Source organism: Euprymna scolopes, chromosome 30 (assembly GCF_053919585.1).
Source record: "Euprymna scolopes isolate OS-2025 chromosome 30, ASM5391958v1, whole genome shotgun sequence".
Taxonomy (NCBI): Eukaryota; Metazoa; Mollusca; class Cephalopoda; order Sepiida; family Sepiolidae; genus Euprymna; species Euprymna scolopes.
In genome coordinates this window covers 21,102,515-21,127,834 of record NC_136511.1, presented here as the reverse complement: position 1 = coordinate 21,127,834, position 25,320 = coordinate 21,102,515, and the positions used below count along the sequence as shown (strand labels likewise).

The window sequence follows — 25,320 nt, the reverse complement described above, 5'->3', positions numbered from 1 at the left end:
TCTCCAAACTCTTTTGTATAGGCATTTAAAATTGTCGTAGACGATTAAAAATTCAGTATGTTTTTGCCGTAAATGTTAGGAGATAATATACCAATTTTTATGATTTCAGGTTCAAAGGAACAGTTAAAGGATTTGAATACAACATACAAAACTTTGTTAAACCTGATGAATTTTAGAAATGCAGCTTGGACGTGAGGACACATTAGACGTATGCTATGCAATACATTTGCTTTAAATGTCACAAAACATATGAAATGCTTCAGATTGATTTCGAGGCATCTTGCATTAATACAGCATCAGTTTTAGGCATAAGAACCTAGGGAGGCAAGGAGAGATGATGAGGAGTATAAAGAGGTTAAACAGTCAGAGCAGAAGAGTAATAGATGAGGAGTGTCCTATGCCTATTGTGATAAAAAAGGCAGTTTTATGTCTGTGTGGAAACTGTACACAGTTCTTCGTGAGAAACTGAAGATGTGGAAGATTTGCGCGAATTCTGACTTAGGGATTTCTCAGAAGATCAGAAATTATTTAACCAAGATCTGCATCAAGACGATCCCTTACTCTACCTATAGTTCCGACCTTTCTCCCTGTGATTTTAGTTATTCCCGAAGCTTCAATAAAACCGTAGAGTTTTTCGCTATGAGATAATTTAGGCGACCAAAGATTTGACGAGAGGCATTACGACGCCCACACAAAGACTTTCTGCGGCATTCTATAAATTGTTAGAACGGTACAAGAAATGCATTGCAACTGGGGGAGATTACTTCGAAGGGGATTAGTTTCATGTACTATCAATAAACATTCCCATACAAATAAGTCTGAAAACTTGTTGAAGGGACCTTGTACATCTAAATTTTACTTTTGAAAACAATGATGACTACGCTACATTTAGAAAACTGAACCACGATATATCCCCTCGTTCTACATATTAGACTACAGGATAAAACGATAAAATTTTCACCATCGAAACGAGCATAATGCCATTTCTGTTTGATGAAATCGCTATTAGTTGCAGACCATTTATTAGTTGGCAAAATGTGTACAAATCCAAAGAGCTAAATGTCAATGTTTAACGAGCGAGATCGGAGATGCGTCGATGTACAACTCGTACTCTCTACATATCCTATTTATGACTACAGGCTAATTGTCAACAGTCTCAAAATGCAAATCGAGGGTTCAACGTTTGAGAGCGTGCAGAGGGTGATGGAAACTGTTTCCAGCCACAGTTATGGTCTTAGTGAGGTTTAATTGAGGGCCATATCATCCCATCTCACATCTTCAAAGTCGATTTGAAAGTTAACATCAAAGTGGAAATAGGTGTGCTGAAGAGTGCGGTGATTCCCTGGTGAAATCAGGTGGCTTCTGACAAACCCTGAGTATAACATTCAGGATTAGGTGCCGGCTCACAAGTCCAAAGAAGCCAAGGCTTGTCCTCAAAGAGTACTACAAATTTACAACTTTTCTCTCACTTGCAATTTTTTTTTTCACGACCTGAACCTGGTCATACATCGAGGACATCACCAACATGACCTCCCACAACACCAAAGCAATGGGCCAAGTATTTGCCGAGCTCCAACCGGCGCTTGTGGATAAGGATTTATCTTTGCTCCGGACCCTATCGAATTGGGCATTAAGGTTCAAGGCGGCTACATTGAATAGATGTCAGCTCCACTACATAATCAAGTTACCTGAATTGATTGATTGAGGCTGAAGGCGGCTACATTGAATAGATGTCAGCTCAACTACATAATCAAGTTACCTGAATTGATTGATTGAGGCTGAAGGCGGCTACATTGAATAGATGTCAGCTCAACTACATAATCAAGTTACCTGAATTGATTGATTGAGGCTGAAGGCGGCTACATTGAATAGATGTCAGCTCCACTACATAATCAAGTTACCTGAATTGATTGATTGAGGCTGAAGGCGGCTACATTGAATAGATGTCAGCTCTACTACATAATCGAGTTACCTGAATTGATTGATTGAGGCTGAAGGCGGCTACATTGAATAGATGTCAGCTCAACTACATAATCAAGTTACCTGAATTGATTGATTGAGGCTGAAGGCGGCTACATTGAATAGATGTCAGCTCCACTACATAATCAAGTTACCTGAATTGATTGATTGAGGCTGAAGGCGGCTACATTGAATAGATGTCAGCTCCACTACATAATCAAGTTACCTGAATTGATTTTTTTTATTCCAAACTTTTAAAATAATGTTGCAGTATTGTTTTCTTTAAAGCGACAATCTTATCCTTCTACATTGTTTCTTCTTCAGCTAGCTTGTACATTATACATGGAGGAAGAAAGACAGCTACAGTTGTTTTACAAACTGCATTAGAAAGGAAAAATTCGCAATTATTTGGTTTACAAATGTTAATCTGACAACGTCGGAAATGGAGGAGCGAACTTAGTTTTCGAATATCATAATAAACATCATTTTTGTAATGGTGTGAGAAAGATTTTTGTAGATTCGAAGTGAAACGGTTCTCCACTAAACGAAACGTTACGAAACAAAAAACATCCGAAAATAACAGAACAAAAAAAAATCCTTGGTTGTCAAGATGTGCTGGACTGAGGGTGAATAAATTAAATATCGTTTCTGATTGTTATTTTAATTGCATTAAACTTCATAGCACACCGTTACTTTTCAATAACTCTAAGTGCTAAAAATGTATTACAGTTGTGTCCATTTTATATTGAAAGTACAATGGACTCTATTGTCATAGACGTGTTAATAAAATTCGTATTTATTGCGTGTGTTTTTTTTTTTTTTGTATTACTGTCCATAGTAACCTAATTTGTTTCATGCGGAAACAGTTTATCTTTATTAAAACATTTAAATATTTTTTTCATTCCGTATAATTACGATGGATCCTTTTATAGTTTACATAATTATGGTAGACTAGCAGGGATATCCGACATTGCCAAGGATTGAGATATGATAAACAAATATTTCATAGTTCTCGATTTTTATTGCTATCTAATGTCTAATTTTTAAATCGAATGGATTTATTGTCTGCTTTAGTTAGGGACCCATCGCGGTCCACCGGACGAAAGGTTCACGTGCTTGCTACAGTAGTTAGTCTACAAGACATTGTAGTCTATATTGAACTGTAGAAAATCTCCTGTTTTTCTTTTTAATTATATATTATGGCTTGAATGAAAATTTTAATTTCAAAAGGCAAATATTATGCTTTAATGGACTTTAAAAGAAAACATTTTAGAACTCGCCTTTGCCATATCAAAGAACGTAGTGTTTAGTTTATATGCCGGGACTTTTAGCTTGCGTGGTAATAAAACTTCTCAAATGCACTTCTGTTAGGCTGTGTAAGGTGTTAACTTTGATAGAAATTCTTCTATCAGATGATTTCGAATTATCGCCCATCAAAGATATTAGGATACAAACCCTATCTTAGAACACTGCCAGGAACATAAAGTGTTACAGGAAAATGGATGTCTCCTTTCCATGTAAATAAGAACATTAGATAAGTGAAAATGAGATCAGGAAATGCCGAGACTCGAACCTTGTAAGCAAGGTTTAGAATTGGAATGTTAGAACTTAGCTATTGTTTATATCGTAAAAAGAATCGATTGTTCATTCTGTTGGAGTCGGAATGTCTAAAAGGTCAGCCAAAAAGAATGAACAATACAAATTAAAAATATATTGTTAAAAAATAGGTTAGTCATATGTTGAGAGTTCTTTTGTTGTCAAAAGCGTGTGCATAGCCACGTGAATTGGTCACGTTTGGAAACACACTTCTGACGTCATAACGAAGGGGGATTCTAAATAGAGGAGCTAGAGTTAGTCAGTTCAGTAGAGTTGCAGGGTCGGGAGTTGAAGAGTTGAGAGCAGTTGAGTTGGAGTCAGTTATTTGGAAGCTAAGGAAAGAATATTAAACTATGTAGATCCCAAATTTGAATTACTGACGTCATCAGCATTCGACTGGTCCACTGAAGAATCATCATTGTGTTTTTGTAACTGTTGTCATTGGTCATCTTTCAACACCCAAAAGGTAATGTGTTAATCATTTTGTAATGAACATTGTGTAACCCTTACAAGATTATGTATCTCCCCTCCTCTATGTTAAGAACGTGTATGCATCTCCAGTCAGTATATATATGAAGTCCCAAGCATCCTAGAACTGTAATATATATATATATATATATATATATATATATATATATATATATATATATATGTCTTTCTTCCTCCTCATCACTATCGTTATATCCATTATATGTATGGTTTTAATATACATCCCCGTCATAACTCTTAAATATGAAACCCCGCTATTTAACAAAAAGTACCTTTCTGTTTAAGTTAATAAATGGATAAGCCGTTTTTTAGGGCATAGGGAACTAACCCGCATACACGGACAATATTGATTTTATATAATAGTAGAGATTTATACTTTAATTTTATTTGGTTTTCCTGAGTTTTTTGGGGGGTTTCTTTTTTACTATTTCGAAATATTCATAACTAGCATTTAAGCTCAGCGTTGCCCTGGTGTTTGGAGGTGAATGTTAAAAAGAAAAAGAAAAGCGGTCATTTTTTTAAATTTTGACCCCTATTATGACCCATTAATATTTTGGGTTCAAATCAAGTTATTAAGTAAGATCCATGCCCAAGAAAACTATATCTAAAATTTCAAGTTTTTAGACCCAAAATTGGCGGAGTTTGTTAGAGTTCTCAAAGGACAAATCGTTGGACTTTGACTCCTTAACAGACAAATTTCTGATCGAAAACTGGTTACAAGGTTTTTCCCAAATCTCAGTACCCTATATATCAAATTTCAAGTCTGCAGACTTAGAATTGACAGTTATTGCGTACGGAAATGTACACACACAGACACACAGCTACACACACATACACGTTCACTTTTATAGATATATAGATTTCAAATTATATTAAACGCGTGCGAGAATTTGATTGTGCCGAGTTCGAACCTGATTCGTTCTATGGAATGTTTTGGTTATCAAAAGAATAAGTGAAAATTTGTAACTCTCCAAATAAAATGTAAATAAAATAATTTTTCCATTATTGAGTTTACTTTGTCATTTTTTTTTTTTAACTCGATCTTCAATTTTTGACGTTGCTGTTTTTGAGTCTTAGTTTTTTTATTTTATATGAATCAATTTATCGCTGGTATTCTTTCTTGACATCTTTCTTGTAAAGTTTCTACCTAGAAAAAACATCTATTACTTACAAGTGGAACCGCGTGAAGGTTGCGAAAGTGGAAATATTTTAATACAAATGTACCAGATTCGAACTTGGTACATCCAGGTGTCCAGTTTAAATAATTTGCCACTTCTCTATCCTCACTTGCTTGATGCCCTAGTTTAGCTAGGCGGAATTCGATGCGGTGTCTAACATTGAGGTATCAATATAATCTGTTTCTAAGCGACAGCGCCCTCGTAGATTAACAACACTAAGCCTAACTCTGACTGAGGCCAGTCTATTTCTTTCACAATTTACCTAGCAATACTCACAAACACGAAGCCACTGAATCTCAATGCATACTTATTTTTATTTCATCCTCTCACTAGTCCGTAACATTAGTACCACTTTTTTCCCTTTTTACTCATTATCATGTTTCTGTACACAATACATATGAAGAGCAGAAATGACAGTCTAAATACTTAACATTGATGAGAACAAGAGTGCAGAGATGAACAATGTAAAAGAACAATAAATCCGCATAAAAAAAGTCATAATCAAGTAATATGAAATCTTGCATTTCTTTTTCTCATTTAAAGGTTGAAAAGAAAATAGAAGTTTAACATTTTTTTCTTTAATTTCCGTTTTTTAGTAATGAGTCATCACTTATCAAGACCTAAAGCCATTCGAGGACCTTAATGAGATGGATTGAAAACGATGAAATACAATCTTATGACATATGAGGACGGTTTATGACAAGTGTTTATTAACTTGATTATGACTTATTTGAAGATAACCTGGTTGTAATCCTCCGGGAAGTTAGAAGCAAGAATAAATATCGAGACCTTTCGGAGATCAAGAAACTAGTAGCATTATCTAGAGTTTATTTTGAACAATTCTATAATGGCAAACTGGGGTCTCATCAGATCCAGGTTTTGTGGCATATCCAAGAGAGGTACTATTTTACGCCACAGATAGAATCTAAGACAGGCAGAGGAAGGTCAACTAAGCCACTCCACTCTTGAACCATCGGATGTCTTAATAGGCATTTCTGACAGGGTTTTACTTTAGATTATCAGAGGATAGATATACTATTGCTTAGTTTAATTCTCGAGTGAATACACCAGGAATACAAGTTTAAGTTAGGTTTAACTTTTAGGGTAAATGTGATATAATGGGAGCCGTAATTATGGTTAAGTAATGGTTAAAATGTGGGTAGGCAAAATATGACCAACAAGATTTTTCCATCTTCAGATTTTCCAAAGTTTTGGCCATGATTAATTTGAAATTTTAATTCTATTACATCTTTAAAATAAATGTATATCATAGTATTACATAATCGTTTTAAATGTCAGTAAGATAAACGTTCCAGACTAAGCCAGTTTACTTTTTTTTTATTTTTCCGAGAACTATATGCACTTGTTAAAAGATGTACAAGTTTTTTTCCATAAGTTTACAGACTTTTTTGTATGTACATTTTTAATATTACACACATAAACCTTTAGTTCCCTTCGAAGTGATCTACTTTAGTTGCGATGCGCATGTTACACCATTCTAGCAACTTCTGGAAGGTCCCACGGAAAACCTTCAAGTATGATTGTGTCAAATAAATTGGTCAGCCATCTTATTAGATATATATTAATAACAATCCTGCATTTTCAAGAGTCTGCAACAATTTAAAATGGATGTACAAAAAATGCCTGGAAACTTATTGACTGCACCTCGTCGTTAGTTACTCCTCCGTCGGGAGAGAAAGTTGGAAATATGTTTGTGCAACAAAGATGTTAACTGGTGCTATCAGGTGAGGCTGGTTTAAATTGGACACATTACTGATATACCGTAAACCAATACCATTAAGCCAGGCACTGTGGATAAATATTTGAAAAAAAATACTAATTTCGACATTAAGTAGCCAGAAAAAATAAATATGATGTAAAAAAAAAAATGTCGCTCAGAAATGATTGTACTTGCTTGAGTGTGCATCCAAAGGCTTTCTAAAAGTAGTGGAAAATTGATAAATTGGATTACTTAAAGGAAACGGCTCATCAAGAACTTGTTTACATTGGGCTTGAAGACGACCATATTGTAATGAGCTGAAAAGCATACAAACTAAAGAGAAAGCCAAAGGTGTACAGTTCAAAGAAAGAAGCTTTGTTCATCGAATCTGCGTTTAGGTTTAGGCACAGATAAAGTGTGGGGGAATTTATTGATAGTGTTTTTAGCTAGGTGCTGGGTTATCATGAACGTTTGTCGAGGGGGACCACAGATTAGAGCGCAGATGAGCACTAGCCATAAAAATAAGATAAAACAGAGACAGACTCACAACGTCTCTTCTGTGAGAAAGATGTTGCAGGGAAGAGAAAAGAGCGCCCCCACCAGGCTACGGAGTCTATTCTGAACTCTGTAAAGCAGAATTAGGTTTTTCTAGCAGCTCCTACCCAGATGTGGCACCAATGCTCAATCCTTAGACGTACCTGGCTCGTAGTCAATTACATCAGTAGTGAGATATATACTGGATCGATAGAACGATTCCACCATTTGTCCAGTGACATTGGCAACGAATTTGATGTACGTGTTCCATTTCAGATGAGGAATAAACGTACCCAGAAGTTTCTCAAAACATGGAGCCTCGCACAGATGAGAGCCATTCATTTCAATTGAACCCAGATGAGGATCAGAGCGTTTATGGTGTAAAGATAGGATTTGGTTTTAAATGCATTAAAAGTAACCTGCCACTTCTTTCCCCTTTTGTATCACGTGGTTAAGATCAGAGTAAAGGGCACTAGAGAGAACTTGGTTGTTTACGGCCTTTGATGTGCTGCCATGATACGCTGAAGGATATAAGAAGCATTTATGTCATGATTGTGACGACTGGACAAGAGGAAAACTTGCGACGTGCAGATGGAATCCTTGAACCAAAGATGGTAGTTTCATCAGCAAAAATGTCTACGCACGATCTAAGGATGTGATTTGAGAGATCATTGAGATGAATTAGGAGAAGACTCATGAGGGACTCCAGCACTAATTCTATGAGCTTCTGATTTCTGCCCATCAACCACTACTCTTATGAACTTATCCGAAGGAAATTATTTAATAACTGAGAAGACATTTACAGCTATACCATAGCTGGAAATCTTGTGAAGTAGACCTTTATGCAATACCCTATCAAATGTTATTGTGGTAGGGACAATTTTCCTAGAAAGGAAGCCTCCATCGAGAGATTCGCTACTCCTATGAGATATAACCGTAAGCACATTTGTTGTAAATCTAGCAGAACGGAAACCATTGCATGTCATCGAGAAGGTTATTTTTACTGAGGTGGTTGACTCCTTCTCTATGTAACACAGATTCAAGTAAAGTGACGCACATAAGACTTATTGGTCTGTACAGAAAAGGAGATGACCAATAATCTAAATTCTTTAATACGGGGCATACTGATCAAATTTTTGTTGGGAAGCAATTCTTCTGAAGGACAACGCTTAAACAGCTTTGTAAGTATGGGAGCAACTATTGGTTGAAGCTTTTTCAGCACTATAATTGAAATGCATCAGGGCCAGTTGCTTTTCTGGAATCAAAATTTTGGATTAGGTTGGTAACATTATGCACAGGTATTTATATGTCGCATAGCGTGCATTCTGATACAGGAGGAAATAGGGTGGATGTGCGGCCTTCATCGCATAGGGTAGAATTAGCCACACAGTTCTTGGCAAAGGGTTTGGCTTTGTCTGATGCTGACGAGTTTACCTCAGGTCCATAGATGATAGTTGGGATAGAGCGCACACTTCTGTTTGGGATCCTGTTTGCTATATGCCAAAACTGGTGGATTTGACGGACTGACCATACAATTCTCTCGCGTTCTTTATTACTATTTTACAGTGTTTGCTGGTAGTCCTGAAAGCAGCATCGGGCAATGTCAGCAGAACATTCTTGAGCGAACCACGGCTGTTTTGCTGGAACTTTTTCGAGGGTATAAAACAGTCTATACCTACAATTAACCATTTCATCACGTCTGATACTATAGAGGGCACGTACATTTTACACATGGAATGCAGAGGTAGATCTGATATCAATGTACGGAAGTTATCCTTGTCAGCCATAGAGTATTCATATACTGTACGATGGAGAGGTACGTCTAAGGATCTATTACATTTCGCTTTTATCTTAACTGATAGAACAGTGGTCGAAAGATCTCAGTGGGAACAGAATGTAAGATACAAATAGCTCAGGGTAAGGTGTGATGAAAAGGTCTAGGAGGCATGCATACATACCTTCAGAGTCGGGCACACGGGTGGATTCGTGAACAATATGAGTTAGGTAATAAACAATCATAACAAAACCACCCTCATCATCTGTCTTGTTTGAGTTGCTCAACCATTCTACATTGTGAGCATTAAAGTAGCCACAGACGTGAATGATAGCGAAAGGATGAGCAGACAGGATGTGGTCAATTTTCTCAGATATGTCCTTAAAGATAATAACTATGTGGGGACGATAGAGGATACATATATCAACGAGGGGCACTTACAGCAATTATTTATAATATTACAGGTAATTCAAACAATGCTAGAGGTAATTTAATGAATAAAATATTTTTTCTCCACGATCCTACATATTCACTGCTATTTTTAAGTGGGCCACCCTGTATAATAAATGTGAGATTTTGAATTTCTACGTTTTTGGATTTTTTATTGAAATAATTTCAGTTTCAATATATCTGATCGTGTTCTTTATTTTTAGACAATCTTTATTTTCGGTGTCTTTTTCAGAGTAACCATTAATTCTAAACCGCTAAATATTTCGGGATGTTTAATGTATTATACTAGAATGTTACCCTGCGTTGCACGGTATTTAACGTAACATAAAATCGCTTTAAAATATTAAATATAAGAAAAAACGGAAAGTAAGAGAAACAGTTCACTTCTTGTAAGTTAAAAACAATGTCCGAGCTGGGATTATTTTTTACAAAGGAATCACCACTTATCAAGACCACCAAGCCACTCGAGGATAAGGGTTAAAGTGTACAGTAGACAATTGGACAATAAAATAATGGTTTGTAATGGAAATTCGGTAATTTTGTTAACTTACACGAAACAGCTAATCAAAAACTTGTTTACGTTAGACTTGAAGACAACCATATTGTAGTCAGCTGGGAAGCAGAAAAACGGAAGACACTTCCATAGGCGTACAGTTCTAAGACAGAAGCTTTGGTCATGGAATCTACGCTTAGGTTTACGTACATATAAAAAGTGAGGGAAATTATTGATAGTGTTTTCTGCTGGACGCCTGTTTCTTGTGAAAGGTTGGTGATGGGCGAACATAGATTGGAGCTCAGTCGAGCACTTGCCATGAAAATAACGATAAAGACAAACTCGCAAAATCTCTTCTGTGAGAAAGAGGTTGCAGGGAAGACAAAAGGATATCTCTTACGAGGCTACGAAGTCTACTTTGAACCCTATCAAGACAGTATAAATCCTTTCTAGCAGCTCCTGTCCAGATATGGCAACAGTGCTCAATCCTTACACTTACCTGGTTCTTATATAGATAGATAATTGCATCAGTGTTATATATCTACTGCATCGATAGAAGGATCCCCCTTTTATCAAGCGGCCTTGGCAATGGATTTAATGTATGTGTTCCATTTCAGATCAGGAGTAAATGTATTGTTTTTATTCACAGACTAGCATGGTGAACCGACATTGCCCGGAATCGAATGAGGATCAACGAATATTTCACACTCCTATATTTTTATTATCATCGAAATTAGTGCAATCGCCTATTTTTCAATGAAATAGATTGATTTCCTGCTCTAGTTGAGGGCCCATCGCAGTGTACCTCCCCGCAGTGATTTAGTCCACAACGCAGTGTATTCTGGATCACAATGTAACAAGTTTAGTGTGTATTTTATATTTTTAATATATAATAGCTTGAATTAAAGTTAAAAATGAAAACGTCAAGTATCATGTTTCTATTCTGCTCTAACAGAAATTCCCAATTAGGGCGCGCCCCTCTCATATCAATAAACCTTCTGTTAATTCTATATGTCGGGCCCTTTGACTTGTATAGTAATAAAATTTCTCAAATACGCTTGTGATGTTAGGCTGTGTAGGGTGTTAACTTTGGTCAAAATCGTTTGTTCTTTCATTCATGGGATTATTTGATTATCAATATTTATCGAATACATTCCGATAGTAAACTTCGTCTAATAACACTGTCAAACACATAAACTTCCTTCGTGTGAAATCTCATAAAAATTGTCCCAGCCGTTTTGGAGTTCATGTCAAACGAACATACAGACACACAGATGAAGTAGCTTTACATATAAGTATAATAATTTGAAATCACACGTACAAGCGGAAAAACAGGAGGAACAATATGGTCATAGAAGCAACTAGCGAAATCTTCACTATAACGTATTAAAATACTTATACATTGAGAAAGGCATTTTGTTTAAATGCCCATTGACGAGCCGATAAGCAGATTAGTTTAATGCCATGCCTAATATATGTTGATCTAATGTAGTTTAGCAGAGGTTTGATACTCAATAGTCTAGGCGAATAAAATGTGCACGTTTAACTGATGTCTTACCTAAATGCCTGTCATCATTAATTAACAAGAGGGATTTCCAAACCAAAGTTTTGGATAAAACATTGCAACAAATCCCATACTTTACGAACCTTCTTTTATTAGACATTAAAAACTCTTAGCGGCATCCATATAAGTGTCTGGTATTTTGCCAAACTTATCAAGAATATAGGTGTTTACAAGGCAACTGGGCCTGAGAAAATTCAGTCATAGTGCTTGAGTAGCTACTATTCTAACAAACTTGTTATATCCTTGCTAAAAGAAGAGAGTTTCAATTAGAATATTTTGTCATTCTGCTCAGTATGAAAGATACGAGGTGCCTTCAAAAAATGTCCAGACTTTTCCGTATGTGGATATATTATTATTACTGTTACATGATAAGGGGTGTCCACTTTCCATGTAAGTAAAAAAATAGGGAATTAGTTAAATGTAAATATGAAATAGGATAATCAAGGATTCGAACTTGCGAAGCTAGACTTGGAATTGAGAATTCCAATCATAAGTTAAAATAAAGACAGAATGCTATTGAAAATAAGGAATGTAGAATTGCCATTGTTAAGCTCACACAAAATTGTTAGATATCTGTTTATTGAAAAAGGAATGTAATGATGAATTTTATTTCTGTTATAAAAATTAAAATTAAAATAAGGAATTTAAAAACGGACAATGGAAAAAGTTATTTGTAAAGTGGCTTACGAAAATTAGATTAGAGGGTCAGCTTTGTAAGAAACATGTGAATGACAATGCATTCTACACACGGAGGCATGTCGTGCCATGTGTTTTCATATGCACGTGCTTGGTCATGGAGTGACGTCAAGAGTTATGCATTTAGTTTGATAAGTCAGAATCAGAAACAGTCAGAGGAGAAGCCAGAGAAGGGAGTCAGATCAGAGAAGCAGAGGAGATCAGACAGATTTTCCGTTAGAGTCAAGGCACCCTCTGGAAGCGAGAGGGTTTAGAGATAACCATGTAACAACTTTGAATCCCTGAAATACAAAATCATGTCCGACCGGTCGAAGAAGTCAAACGCACTCTCGGTCTATCTATCAAGATATTCATAAATCTCCTCTCGTTGAATTACAGGCTTTTTGCTCCTGTAGTAATCTGTACCCTGTCTGTCTCGTTATATATAAGAACTGTCTCTCTCTTTATATGTACTCTGTCTCTACATCTCACCAATGTCACAACACCCAACAACATGAACACTCCTAAGACTGTCTCTATCACTCTAGGACTCTTTTTAAAACAAACAGTCAACACCGATTAATAATACATACGTCATCATAATACCACCCATTACATAACATTACTACATACATTCGAGGTAAACGCTTTCTCTGATTACATTTTAACCCCACACAAGTTCCCCTTTAATGTAGAGGGACACTATCAAGGATATAAGTGTCAGGGATACTACGTGGCGAGTTGAGCAGCTACATGTATGTTATACTTAAACTTCTGTGTGTCATTACTATTTGGGAAGCAGGAAACCTGAATAGAATTCCAAAGTCTAGCAGTTCTGGCGAAGAAACTATTAGAATATAAACCTTTATTACATGTTGGGATCTATACTGTGTAGGTGTGGGATTTTGCTGCTTATTGGGTTTGTCGGGGGTAATTTTGTCGAGTGGGTACAAGGGTTTGTAGTTTATCAGATCATCCACCATTAAAATAATTACGTAAAACAGGCAGGGGAATGAAAGATGTCGTCGATGGAACAGAGGTTGAAGCTTAAATAAAAGTTCATGGCCTATCAGGTTGTCGACTTTCTTTTGAACCCTGTCCAGGAGTCAGAGACTAGTAGCAGATGCACCAGCCCAAATCTAACACAAATACTCCATCCAAAAGTCACAGGAAGCAAAGTCTGGACTATAGGTAACCTGAGGAATTATCATGATGTCCATTTCTGTAAAATACTCTGTGACAAGGATGGAGTTCTGAACTGCAACCTGCGGACAAACTCATCAAAAATGTCTGGAAACTTATTGTAGGCACTCCTTATGAGAAATAGGATTTTTGCGTCTCAGTACAGACCAGTTATGTTGCTGGGTGTCATAAGCCGTTATGATCTTTGATGACTCAAGAGGGTTTCAACAAACTCAGTCAAAACAATGTAACAGTTACAGACAATATAGATTCCTTCCTGCAGTACCACCTTCGGACGTGCTGACTGTAATGCCACATGGAATACTCGAATCATTAATTGAATAAACGACTTGATAAAAAAAATGACTCAATTTTAGTAAAAGCCGCTGTATCAAACTACGGTTTAAGGGTACTGCTATATTGAACAAGAAAAACATCTCGCAGGCATGCACTAAATATATTCCATCATATTCTATTATCTATTTAGATACAGTTTTATTTAAACTCCTAATAAATATAACAGAGCTGCTAACGCTGGCAGAAGCCGCATAAAGACATGCAAATGACCAAGCCGGCCACGAAGGCACACATGTTGAAGATGAGATCTGACATTCGAAGAAGAGGTGAAAACGTGGCGAGAGAAACACGTGTTCGAGACACGTCGATAACCTCACAGCCGCGAGGAAAAATTGGATGCAGTGATAGAAGGTGAAATGAACTGTTTAAATAATTAGAAAAAATGCGCCGTTAGACATATTAGATATAAATGACTTTGTCAAAAAAAAAAGAAAGAAAGTGGGTTCAGTTTTATTTTTCTTTATGTTTTTTTTGCGACGGAGTCTACAAAATGTAACGACACCGTTAAAAGTTGTACAGAATGTAACAACACGGTTAAAAGTTGTACAAAATGTAACGACGCCGTTTAAAGTTGTACAAAATGTAACGACGCCGTTTAAAGTTGTACAAAATGTAACGACACCGTTTAAAGTTGTACAAAATGTAACGACGCCGTTTAAAGTTGTACAAAATGTAACGACACCGTTTAAAGTTGTACAAAATGTAACGACGCCGTTTAAAGTTGTACAAAATGTAACGACACCGTTTAAAGTTGTACAAAATGTAACGACACCGTTTAAAGTTGTACAAAATGTAACGACACCGTTTAAAGTTGTACAAAATGTAACGACGCCGTTTAAAGTTGTACAAAATGTAACGACACCGTTTAAAGTTGTACAAAATGTAACGACACCGTTTAAAGATGTACAAAATGTAAAGACGCCGTAAACAGTTGTACAAAATGTAACGATACCGTTTCAAATTGTACAAAATGTAACGACACCGTTTAAAGATGTACAAAACGTAACGACACTGTTAAAAGTTGTACAAAATGAAACGATACCGTTTAAAGTTGTACAAAATGTAACGACACCGTTAAAAGTTGTACAAAATGTAACGACACCGTAAGGAGTCGTACAAAATGTAACGACACCGTAAGGAGTCGTACAAAATGTAACGACACCGTTAAAAGTTGTACAAAATGTTACGACACAGTTAAAAGTTGTACAAAATATAACGACGCCGTTAACAGTTGTACAAATGTAACGACGCCGTTAAAAGCTGTACAAAATGTAACGACACCGTTTAAAGTTGTGCAAAATATAACGACAACGTTAAAAGTTGTACAAAATATAACGACACTGTTAAAAGTTGTACAAAATGTAACGACACCGTTAAAAGTTGTACAAAATATAACGACACTGTTAAAAGTTGTACAAAATGTAACGACACCGTTAAAAGTAGTACAAAATGTAACGACACCGTTAAAAGTTGTACAAAATGTAACGACGCTGTTAAAAGTTGTATAAAATATAACGACACCGTTAAAAGTCGTACACAATGTAACGAAACCGTTAAAAGTTGTACAAAATGTAACGACACCGTTAAAAGTTGTACAAAATGTAACGACACTGTTAAAAGTTGTACAAAATGTAACGACACCGTTAAAAGTAGTACAAAATGTAACGACACCGTTAAAAGTTGTACAAAATGTAACGACGCTGTTAAAAGTTGTACAACCTTGTCTTTCTAACAATATTTTTATTAATAGAAGATTGATTCCAAATTAAAATACTGCGACACCAATAATTACCAGAACATAAGAAATATTTCAGTTGAAGGGAAGATAAGCATTTATTACAACATTTAAAATATATAGGACATTCTTAAGGGCAGAAACTAATCCCCGGAAAAATGAAATTGACCCACCAGTAACAAGTTGGAAAGAAAAGAGATGGAGGTATATGGAAGGAATATTATACTAATGAAGGGAATTGGAATTCATAGAAATAAGAGAATATGTTCTCTGATCGCCAATATAATTTATATACCATACCTGTTCACTCTGAAACACTTATCACAATATTCTGTTGATCTATATTAAAAAAACCTTGTTAAACTTTGTGACACATTCCCATTCTCTGGAGGTCAGGCGTGAACGAACGCCCCATAATTATATTATACCATATTTCTCCAAACTGAGACATAATTATCAACGTATACTTACGCAGATAGATATGAAAAGTCTTTATTAAAGTTTGTGCCTATTTCCATTCCATGGAGGTCAGGCGCGAACGCTGACCCCACAATTTTATTATACCATCCCTATTTAAGTTAAAACATACTTATCAAAGTATTCTTATGAACATCTATATGAAAACCACTTGTAAACTTTTTTTTTTATTTTTTATTTCCATACTTTGTGGACCAGGCGCGAACGCATATCTCACAATTTTAATGAACCGCCGTTCTGCGAGATCAAACATATTCATTCCAGTGTCTCGATACATCTTCTATCATTATATGTAATCATTTTTTTTAAATAGTTAACCACATAGGAGCCTATTCGTGACCACACACACACACACACACACATTCAGCTTTATATTATATATATATGTTAATAGGATATCGTGCGTGCTATTTATTTTGTCTGTCACGCTTACATCCGAGTGACTGTCGTTTACACACACACACACACACACACGTATATATATATATATATATATATATAAAGTTTTGGTTTCGTTTTCGATTAAAGCTATGTGGTTATGTCATATGGATATATATACATTATATATATATATATATATATATATATATTATATACATGCATTTAAATCACAACTTCATAGCATAAAAATCGAATGTACATTAACTCTATAAGAATATCTGTCAAATCTGCAAAATTTAAGATATCATATTTAAGCATGCTTTTCGACCGGGCTACGCCGAGCATCTCTGTCCTCTTAGATAATTACTTTGCAGTTTAAACAAAGGAGCTTTAAAAATATCAGAACATCTCCATTTACGTTGAACATCCATAGAATGCCAACATCAATATATTACATGTGAAAGAGCCTGCTGTGGGATTTCCACAGGCCCCGCTAGTGAAACTTATTGAATGTTCACAATTTAAAAGTTAGAGTTATCTTCTCACACTAACATTAACGAAAAACAAATATAGATGGGTGCTGTGATATCATGCATAACTTATCTATGTGTAATCGAAAGTTCAATATAAAAAATATAACGAATCTAATATAGACATTAGGTATTTTATGAAGTACATAATATACAACCCAAAATTAGGTACTGGACATAGGTGCGAACCTCTCACCCACCGTTCGCTAAATTTGGAGCAGAAATACGCTTTAATATTTGGCGAGAACGTTTCAAATCAATTACACATTAATTGGTATTTTTAATAGAGCATTTAGGAATTACACATGCAAATATTCACTGCATTCAAAAATTATAAAATAGAATCATTAGTTCGTCATTTTGACGCCAGAGCCGTAAATAGAATAATCAAAACGAGAAAGGTAACGCACAGCCGGATTTCTTCCATCTTTCGTATAAATACTTTTTCTAAATTGCAGTAATATTTACAACGTTGCTTGATTTTATTTGTAAAGCGTATTTGGTGCTTATTCATCGATGTTTACCTATAATTTTCGATCTTTACGATATATTTGTTAAATGGTCAGTGAAAGTACAGAATAGTTACAAACCAGCCACTCTTATGTCTATGAGTTTCTATACAGTAACGTTATTATTTGCAGCACACTAACATAGACAAAGAAGTAACGAATGTGTATTGGTATTTAATTTTTAAACTTAAATTGTGTTACTTTAAACAAATGTTAGATATGTTGGTGCTAGTGAACTTACTGATACGCGCTATTTTTTTTTTTTTTTTTTAAATCATATTTCCAAGTTTACTTTTGTTATGCAACTCTAAGGTTAAAGTAAAAACAAAATACACTTCCTTCGCCATGTTAAGAACGGCTTTTTAAACATGATTTCAGTACGGATCAATAAGTGCTCTACTACGGATATTTTACATAATCTTGTGGAGCACGTGTTTATAGGGTGGTGGGGCCATTTCAGATCGCCTACCTTATAAACACTTTATCAAAAAAAGAAATCGAATATAGAATTAATGGCTACGCGAGATTGGAGCAAATAAATGACCACGCTGCAGACAGATATATGAATGTCCTTAATAGACTTATTTTTATAAGTCTCTGTAACCAGAGTCGTTTCGGCCTCTAAGTTATATCTTGAAGTACTAAGGCAGGCCCTTCTATGAAATAAGTTTCATGCGATGGTTGGATGGTCATGTAAAATACTAGCGGGACCTGTGGAAATTCCACAGTGGACACCTGTAATATATGGATGCAGATGTTAAGTGTAAATGGACTCTCTGATATTGAACCTTTTTGTTAAAAGTTATCTAAGATAGCACGAACGCTAGGCAAAGACCGATCGGAAAGTACGCCTAAATATATTCTAGAAGATTTCGTAATATTACCATGTTCTATCGATTTTATATTATAAAGTTGCGATTTAGAAAAAATATCCATATGACAGGGGCGGATTAGCTTGAAACGAAACCGAAATAAAAACTTATGAATTATAATTTGAGTTCCTTCAGCCATAACCGAAACCAAATTATAACGAATTCTTGATAAAATTATTTATTAAAAAAAATAGATTACTGGAGTGCTATCAGTTATAAATAACACTTAAGAATTAGTAATACAATTGACAAATGGAAGCGCATAACAATTAAACGAACAGGACACAGAAAATAACATGCGCTATTGTATTAATATATAGATTTATGTAGCGCGTTTGAATCGGAGTTAACAAAATATGCCTCATACATTTTTCATGTGTGTTTTGTAAGGGTGGCAGCTGTTTGAGTAATATTATTCCCATGACTTCTACTGATGGACTCTCCAATCGCCTGAACTGACGATTTGACCGTAAATCCCTACAGGATTTTATTTTTTTTTTAAATATATTTTCACCCGAAACAAGGCACATTGCCACTTTGGTGTAGGGGACTACTATCATGGGCAGCAACTACTGGGGCACTGTTGGGATTTGGGCAGCAAGATGTCGGTTCACGTTAGTTAAACTTCTGCATGTCAGTACAGATAGGGAAGCAGGAACTTTGAATGGAATTCGAGAGTCTAGTTAAGTGATTATTACATAAAATGCAGTGTAGAACAAAGTATTTTTTATGCAGTCACCTTGGCGAAACCTGTAAGACTTTCTCTCGGTTTACTGCGTTGGGCTTATAATTAGAGAAGTCAATCAATTGGGTAGACTGATCAATGTGCGAAACCACCAATTTCGATGATAAAAGTATTGAAAATGTGAATTTGTTTATTTAATTTCGGCCAACATTGTGTCTCCCTGCGACTTAAATTAAAGTGCGAGATCACTTTCATAGTTACAGTAAAATGAGACTCCCTTTCAAACAAGTTAGCGACAATATTAACGCGTGAATCTTTTTTCCATATTTAACATAAATCTAACTTTGTACTAGAATTATTTATGTGGCTTGATTTAAATCCCACTATGTAACCCGATATAAGACTTCTCTGGTCAGTAAATACAACTCTTATATCCGGTTGGTTGGTTGATTTTATCTTACGGCATATCAACCCTTTTCGGGTTATTTAATGCCGACTCTAAAGATTTTGAAGATTTTTTTTTTTTTAGTATATTTGTTTTCACGTCGGTTTCTACTTAACCCATAGTTGGGACCCTAACAGGTACTACCACTCCGGATCAGAGTGGACCTTGGAGCAATGGTAATTAAAGGGTGGATCAACACTCCCCAAATCTCACAAGCTGGGGCCTAACTACTGGATATAGTTTAAGGTCATATCCAGGACCCCCATTGAGGTACTTTTACCTTCTGCAGGGGGGCAGTCGGCGTATTCTAGTGTCCCACCTACAGGGCCGTCTTATATCCGGGTTAAACTGTATATTACTACGGGAGAGATTCCTTTTTGTCCGTTCTGCTCATATTCGGGTCTCTTATCTCCAGCTTACACTTTGCAATAAAGTGCCAGAACCGTATTTAACCTTCGAAGCGATAATCTTTACTCGCTTAAAGCTTTACAATAACTGCGACAATAATTCAACTACAGATCTAACTAAGCGTAATATATATGGAGTAATATTAATTAATAATATACAAATAACTAAACAAACTGAAATCATAACTTTATTCTCAAATATTCTTCATAGCATTGTCTCTCATACAGACATAATTATCAGAAACACATTGGCTTGACGTCTCTCTCTTGTGTCCAGGGTTCTACTATGACATACTTTAATCTTTGTAATGTATACGTGTTTTTCATTAATAACTTATTAGAAATAATAAAGATAAGTTTAACTTAACTTAAAGGTAAAACTTCCGATAATTTACTGTAAATCAATATATATTTAATTGTAAAGATGTTCAGAAAAACATTGGCACCGTCGGTTTCAATCCCAACATAAAGGGGCCAGTTAATGGTAAATCGTTAATGTTAGGCTCTCGTCAGTCAGAAAACAACATGGCTGACGAGAGCCTAACATTATTTACCATTAACTGGCCCCCTATATGTTGGGATTGAAACCGACGGTACCAATGTTTTCTGAACTTCTGTACAATTAAACATTAAGCTCTTATATATAAAATTATTCCTTGTAACCGAGCACTTTGTTTTTCTTTCAAAAAACAAACAGTAAACGTGTTTGTGTGTGCATATATATACACACTTCAAGTAATACGAATGTCCTGGTGTGCTTGAGGCATTGTTTAACGGATAAAAGGTATTTTTGTAGGCTTACAATGCCGGAATATAAGTCGTAAGCAGATATATTATTCAATATTTCATTATTTACCTGATTTTTTTTTTAACACTAGATGGTAATTATAATAAATATCGTCCACAGTTGAAAAAGAAACGGACCAATCTGGTGAATAATAGTAAAAACATTTAATTATCTGCTTACGACTTTACATTCCGGCATTGTAAGCATTCAAAACCCCCTTTTATAACTTGTATTGTTTTATAATATAAACAAACTTTAAAATGTATTTTTAATGAGTAAGTTTCGAAATGAGATATACATCGCCATGTTTTTTTAATTTCAATTGTTTAAGTGTTTAGAAATCCAAACTGATTATTTCCGAATTAAATAAAATGTAAAATAGTCAACGATTTGTATCTAAGTAGCGTATGCATAATGGGCGAGGGAAGCTTGACAAAATGGCGGATATAGCTGGAATAGAAGAGATTGGTTATTCGTGGGAGTAAATGTTATTTTAATTTCATGTATGTATGAATTGTATTAGTCAGATAGATCGGAATGATTGTAGGAAATTATCAAATCGGATGAAATTGACAAGTTTCGAAAACTCGCATAAATTATAAGCCTACCTTCTGAACATATTGCAATCCTATACAGTGGTTGTTTTAAAAAATCTTACATAGATTATACGTCTCTTTTGTTGTTTAGTTCTCTTTATTTTTTTTATTGAAAATAATGATGGATGTAATCGTTTGTTTACTTTGAATAATAAAAAATATGATTGTGACTGTTTCCATGTTTTGTATAGTATTTTCACAGGGTTTTAGCCGTGGTTCTCTTAATTTGCCTTTGTAATTTGTCGAATTTAATTTCGAACGGAATTTGGATCCAATAAAAATCTCACGTATTCCATCTTTAGATTTTTACCGATACAAGTTAAATAATTTTAAAGTGTTCTCTATAAGAATCGAACTCTGGAACTTTCAATTCAATCTTGAATATACTCTCAATCTGTATTTAGGCAAATTAGTCCTTAACTAATAATAGAAGAAAAATCTTAATGCAATAATCAGCGGGTACTCTTACAGAACTTGAACCGGGTCCTCGGGAGTTTCCTTCAATTATGTTTCGGGCTCGACCGCCAGTCACCGAATTAAGCCGTGCAAAGTTACGGACGTAGACGAATTTCAAAACAAACCGGAAAAAATACATTTTATAAAAATTAATAAAATATTACCGTAAATTTGCTTTTTTTTTTTTTTTTTTTTCGGGAAAGTTGCATTTTTTATTTATTTAGTTTTTACCCAGGAAAATGTGTTTATCCGTATTGTTAGGTGATGGTACAGGTGTTGTTTTGTTTTTAAGGAAACTCAACAAAATTGGAAGTAAATTTACTGTAGACAGAAGTTATTGATAAGAAAATATGAATCATTTCTATAAAAACTGTAAATTGTTAGGTGTAAGTACATACTTTCTCAAAAATTTACTAATTATTTTAGCAAACTATTTAAAAAAAAAAACATATTCCCTACATCACCCGCCAAAAATCATTTGAAAATTAAACTCGTACAAATAACAAATGTTCAAAATTTGAACAACGTTCGGCTTAATTTGATGTGTCGGTCGAGTTGTAGCCATAAACGATGGAAAATTCCGAGGATCCGGTTCAAATTCTCCAGAGTACCAACCTGGAATTAGATTGGTCTGCATTATGAATAATGTGGAACTGAAGTAAAACAAGAGCAAATGGAGTCCAAAAGCTAGAGGACCATCGGTCAAAACGCTGTGAAAGCTACAATATACGTTCGCAAACTATAACTATTCTGAAATACTAATACAACTTTCTTTCAGATGGCAGATGCGGAATTTGATGTGCGCCAAGCTAATTTACCAAACGGACAATCCATTTACGATTTAATCTTTTCAAATAACCTCGATAGAATACGTTCATTACTTAATCCGCTAACACTACGCCATCGTCAGTTGACTGTCCGCCAAACGGTCTACAATAAAACCCTTCTCGGGCGTGCTTGTGAACTCGGCTTTCGAAATATCGTGAAATATCTCTTAGACGAATGTGAAGCTGATATGTCTGAACACTATTCTCATAGTAACGCGTTGCTCTCTCCATTACGAGTCTCTGTTAATAACCTGGATGTTCCCATGCTGCTTTTATTGATAAAACGTGGAGCGTTTGACGCGGATGCACCTGAGGCCATCTCTTGTGCTGCACATGCTTTGAAGAGACAGTATTTCTTTATATTTTCAATTTTGAGTGATTACAACATCACAATAGAATCCCTGGACGACTGCCCAGGGGTTTTGGATATACTTTCCTGGTTAAATTACATGAATTTAAAAGATGCTTCTCGTTTCTTAAGAGCTTCAGCTTGTGGTGACATTAGCAGAATGAAGACGTCGTTGACATATTGCATGGATCCGAAGGTAACCGATTATTTTGAGGAGAACGCCTTGTGCATGGCCATAATGAATAAAAAGAAAAACGCTGAGCACTTTTTGGTGAATTACAGAGTATTCTCTATAAAGGAGCACGTGCGAGCGTTGGAGTTGTGCGGGGCGAAATTCGTAGCATTTAAGTCGGACATACGTAACGGTAAGCGATGTTGGAAGAAGTCGTTACAAATCCGTAACGAGCATTTCCTTGGCGTTTCAGATAAATACGAGAATACACCTAAGACTGATCTTGGTGTTGAATTTATTTGCGACGAAGAAATCGAAAAACTGACATCTCATGAGGCGGAATTTTATAAGCAGGCGTTGGTAGTCTTACTCCGTTTGCTTCCTCCAGCCAGCCAGCTACTCCAGGATGCCTTTGTTGCCGTCGCCAAGCATCCTGTATTTCACAAGGACTTATTGCAAGCAATAAAAATACTTGCTGAACTCGCCGAATTACCATACTTTCCTATGAACGTACTCTGTTCCCCGCTGTTTACCGCTACTGTTAATTTAGAACCTCTGTTTCTCTGTCACTTCTTTTGTGATCGCTCGTATATGAATGACATTCTGTTCAAATTAAGAACCCAAATAGATTTCATGATAGGCGTTAAGTGGAAAGTGATTCTCGGAAATCGGGGAGAATTTTACCCGATCGTTTATACACAACTACTTAAAAATTTACTTCGTAATATAATCGCAATTAGTAAATTCAAGCAGGGAATAGATGACAATATTTGGATTAAGGAAGGAATTTCTACAATCCTGAAGTGGCATCCAGATCCTTATCCAACGACGTTACTTCATTTAGCAATCGAAGAGCCAACCGCAACTCTTGCAATTCCTTACATTCTCGAGTGGTCGGATGATGTCAACTCCAGGGACAAGGATACAAACACCCCGATGCACATAGTTTCCTTCCTGCAAGCAGATGAAGACCACCTTTTACATCTGGTAAACTTGTTAGCAGATGCGGGAGGTCATATTGATGCGGTTAACAAATCCGGTATAACACCGCTTATGACCCTTAAATTTAGGGATGTTGTTATAAACCCTTTAAATTTCCTGTCTTTAAAATGTTTAGCTGCCAGAAATATCCCTAACATCGGAATTCTAGAGAAATATCCAGCAAAAATCGTTTCCTTTATAAAGATTCACAAAAAATAATGCATTTTTTTCCAATCGGTGAAAAGTTTTAACAAAGGACATCAACCTACGCCACTGGTATTTGCGGATTCACGTATTTGACAAAGTTTGAAGTTCGACAATATAGGCTTGAATGTTGGCGGTTACATGGGTAATGTTGTGAACATCGGCAGTAACAGTACTCCGTAAAATCCAAATAATCCAAATAATCGACCCTTATCTAAAAAAAGAAAAAAAAACCTGTGCAGTTGTGCCCAAATCGAATAGCACCGGCCTATATTAGATAACGCCCTAAACGTATTGGTTCAATGTTATGTAGGTTGTGGATATTAAACATGATGCTTTTGAACGATGAAAACTTGTGCCCCATGAACTTAGAACCGCACCGAAGCATTTTTTTCGGTCGCCTTAACTTTAAAGATGCAATTAAGTATCTTAGGTGGATGTCCTAGCCCCTGTTGAAATTTATATTCACACTTCACAATAGTGACATTTATTGCTTCAAGCACTTGTTTAACACAAAACAGACTTGTATTTTGTTGGATTTTTATTCTGTCTATTTGATACATTTTTACACTTCAAACTTTTTCGAATTGCTTTTATGAGTAATAAAATTTATTGAATTTGATACTGGCATCTCTGCTCCGCTATATATATATATATATATATATATATATATATATATATATATATATATATATATATATATATATATTATATTTTATTATATATATTATATTTTATTATATATATTATATTTTATTATATATATTATATTTTATTATATATATTATATTTTATTATATATATTATATTTTATTATATATATTATATTTTATTATATATATTATATTTTATTATATATATTATATTTTATTATATATATTATATTTTATTATATATATATTATATTTTATTATATATATATTATATTTTATTATA

The 25,320-nt window shown here is 35.1% G+C and overlaps 1 protein-coding gene across 1 annotated transcript; it reads left to right on the top strand.

The window, feature by feature from the left end:
* Positions 1–17,408: 17,408 nt before the first annotated feature.
* On the top strand, positions 17,409–25,010 carry LOC145254700 (protein fem-1 homolog C-like). The gene is made up of 2 exons (XM_080113367.1): positions 17,409–17,495; positions 22,630–25,010. Exon 2 carries the CDS (start codon positions 22,630–22,632, stop codon positions 24,397–24,399), a length of 1,770 nt encoding a protein of 589 aa, XP_079969493.1. The 5' UTR covers positions 17,409–17,495; the 3' UTR covers positions 24,400–25,010.
* The last annotated feature ends 310 nt before the right edge of the window (positions 25,011–25,320 follow it).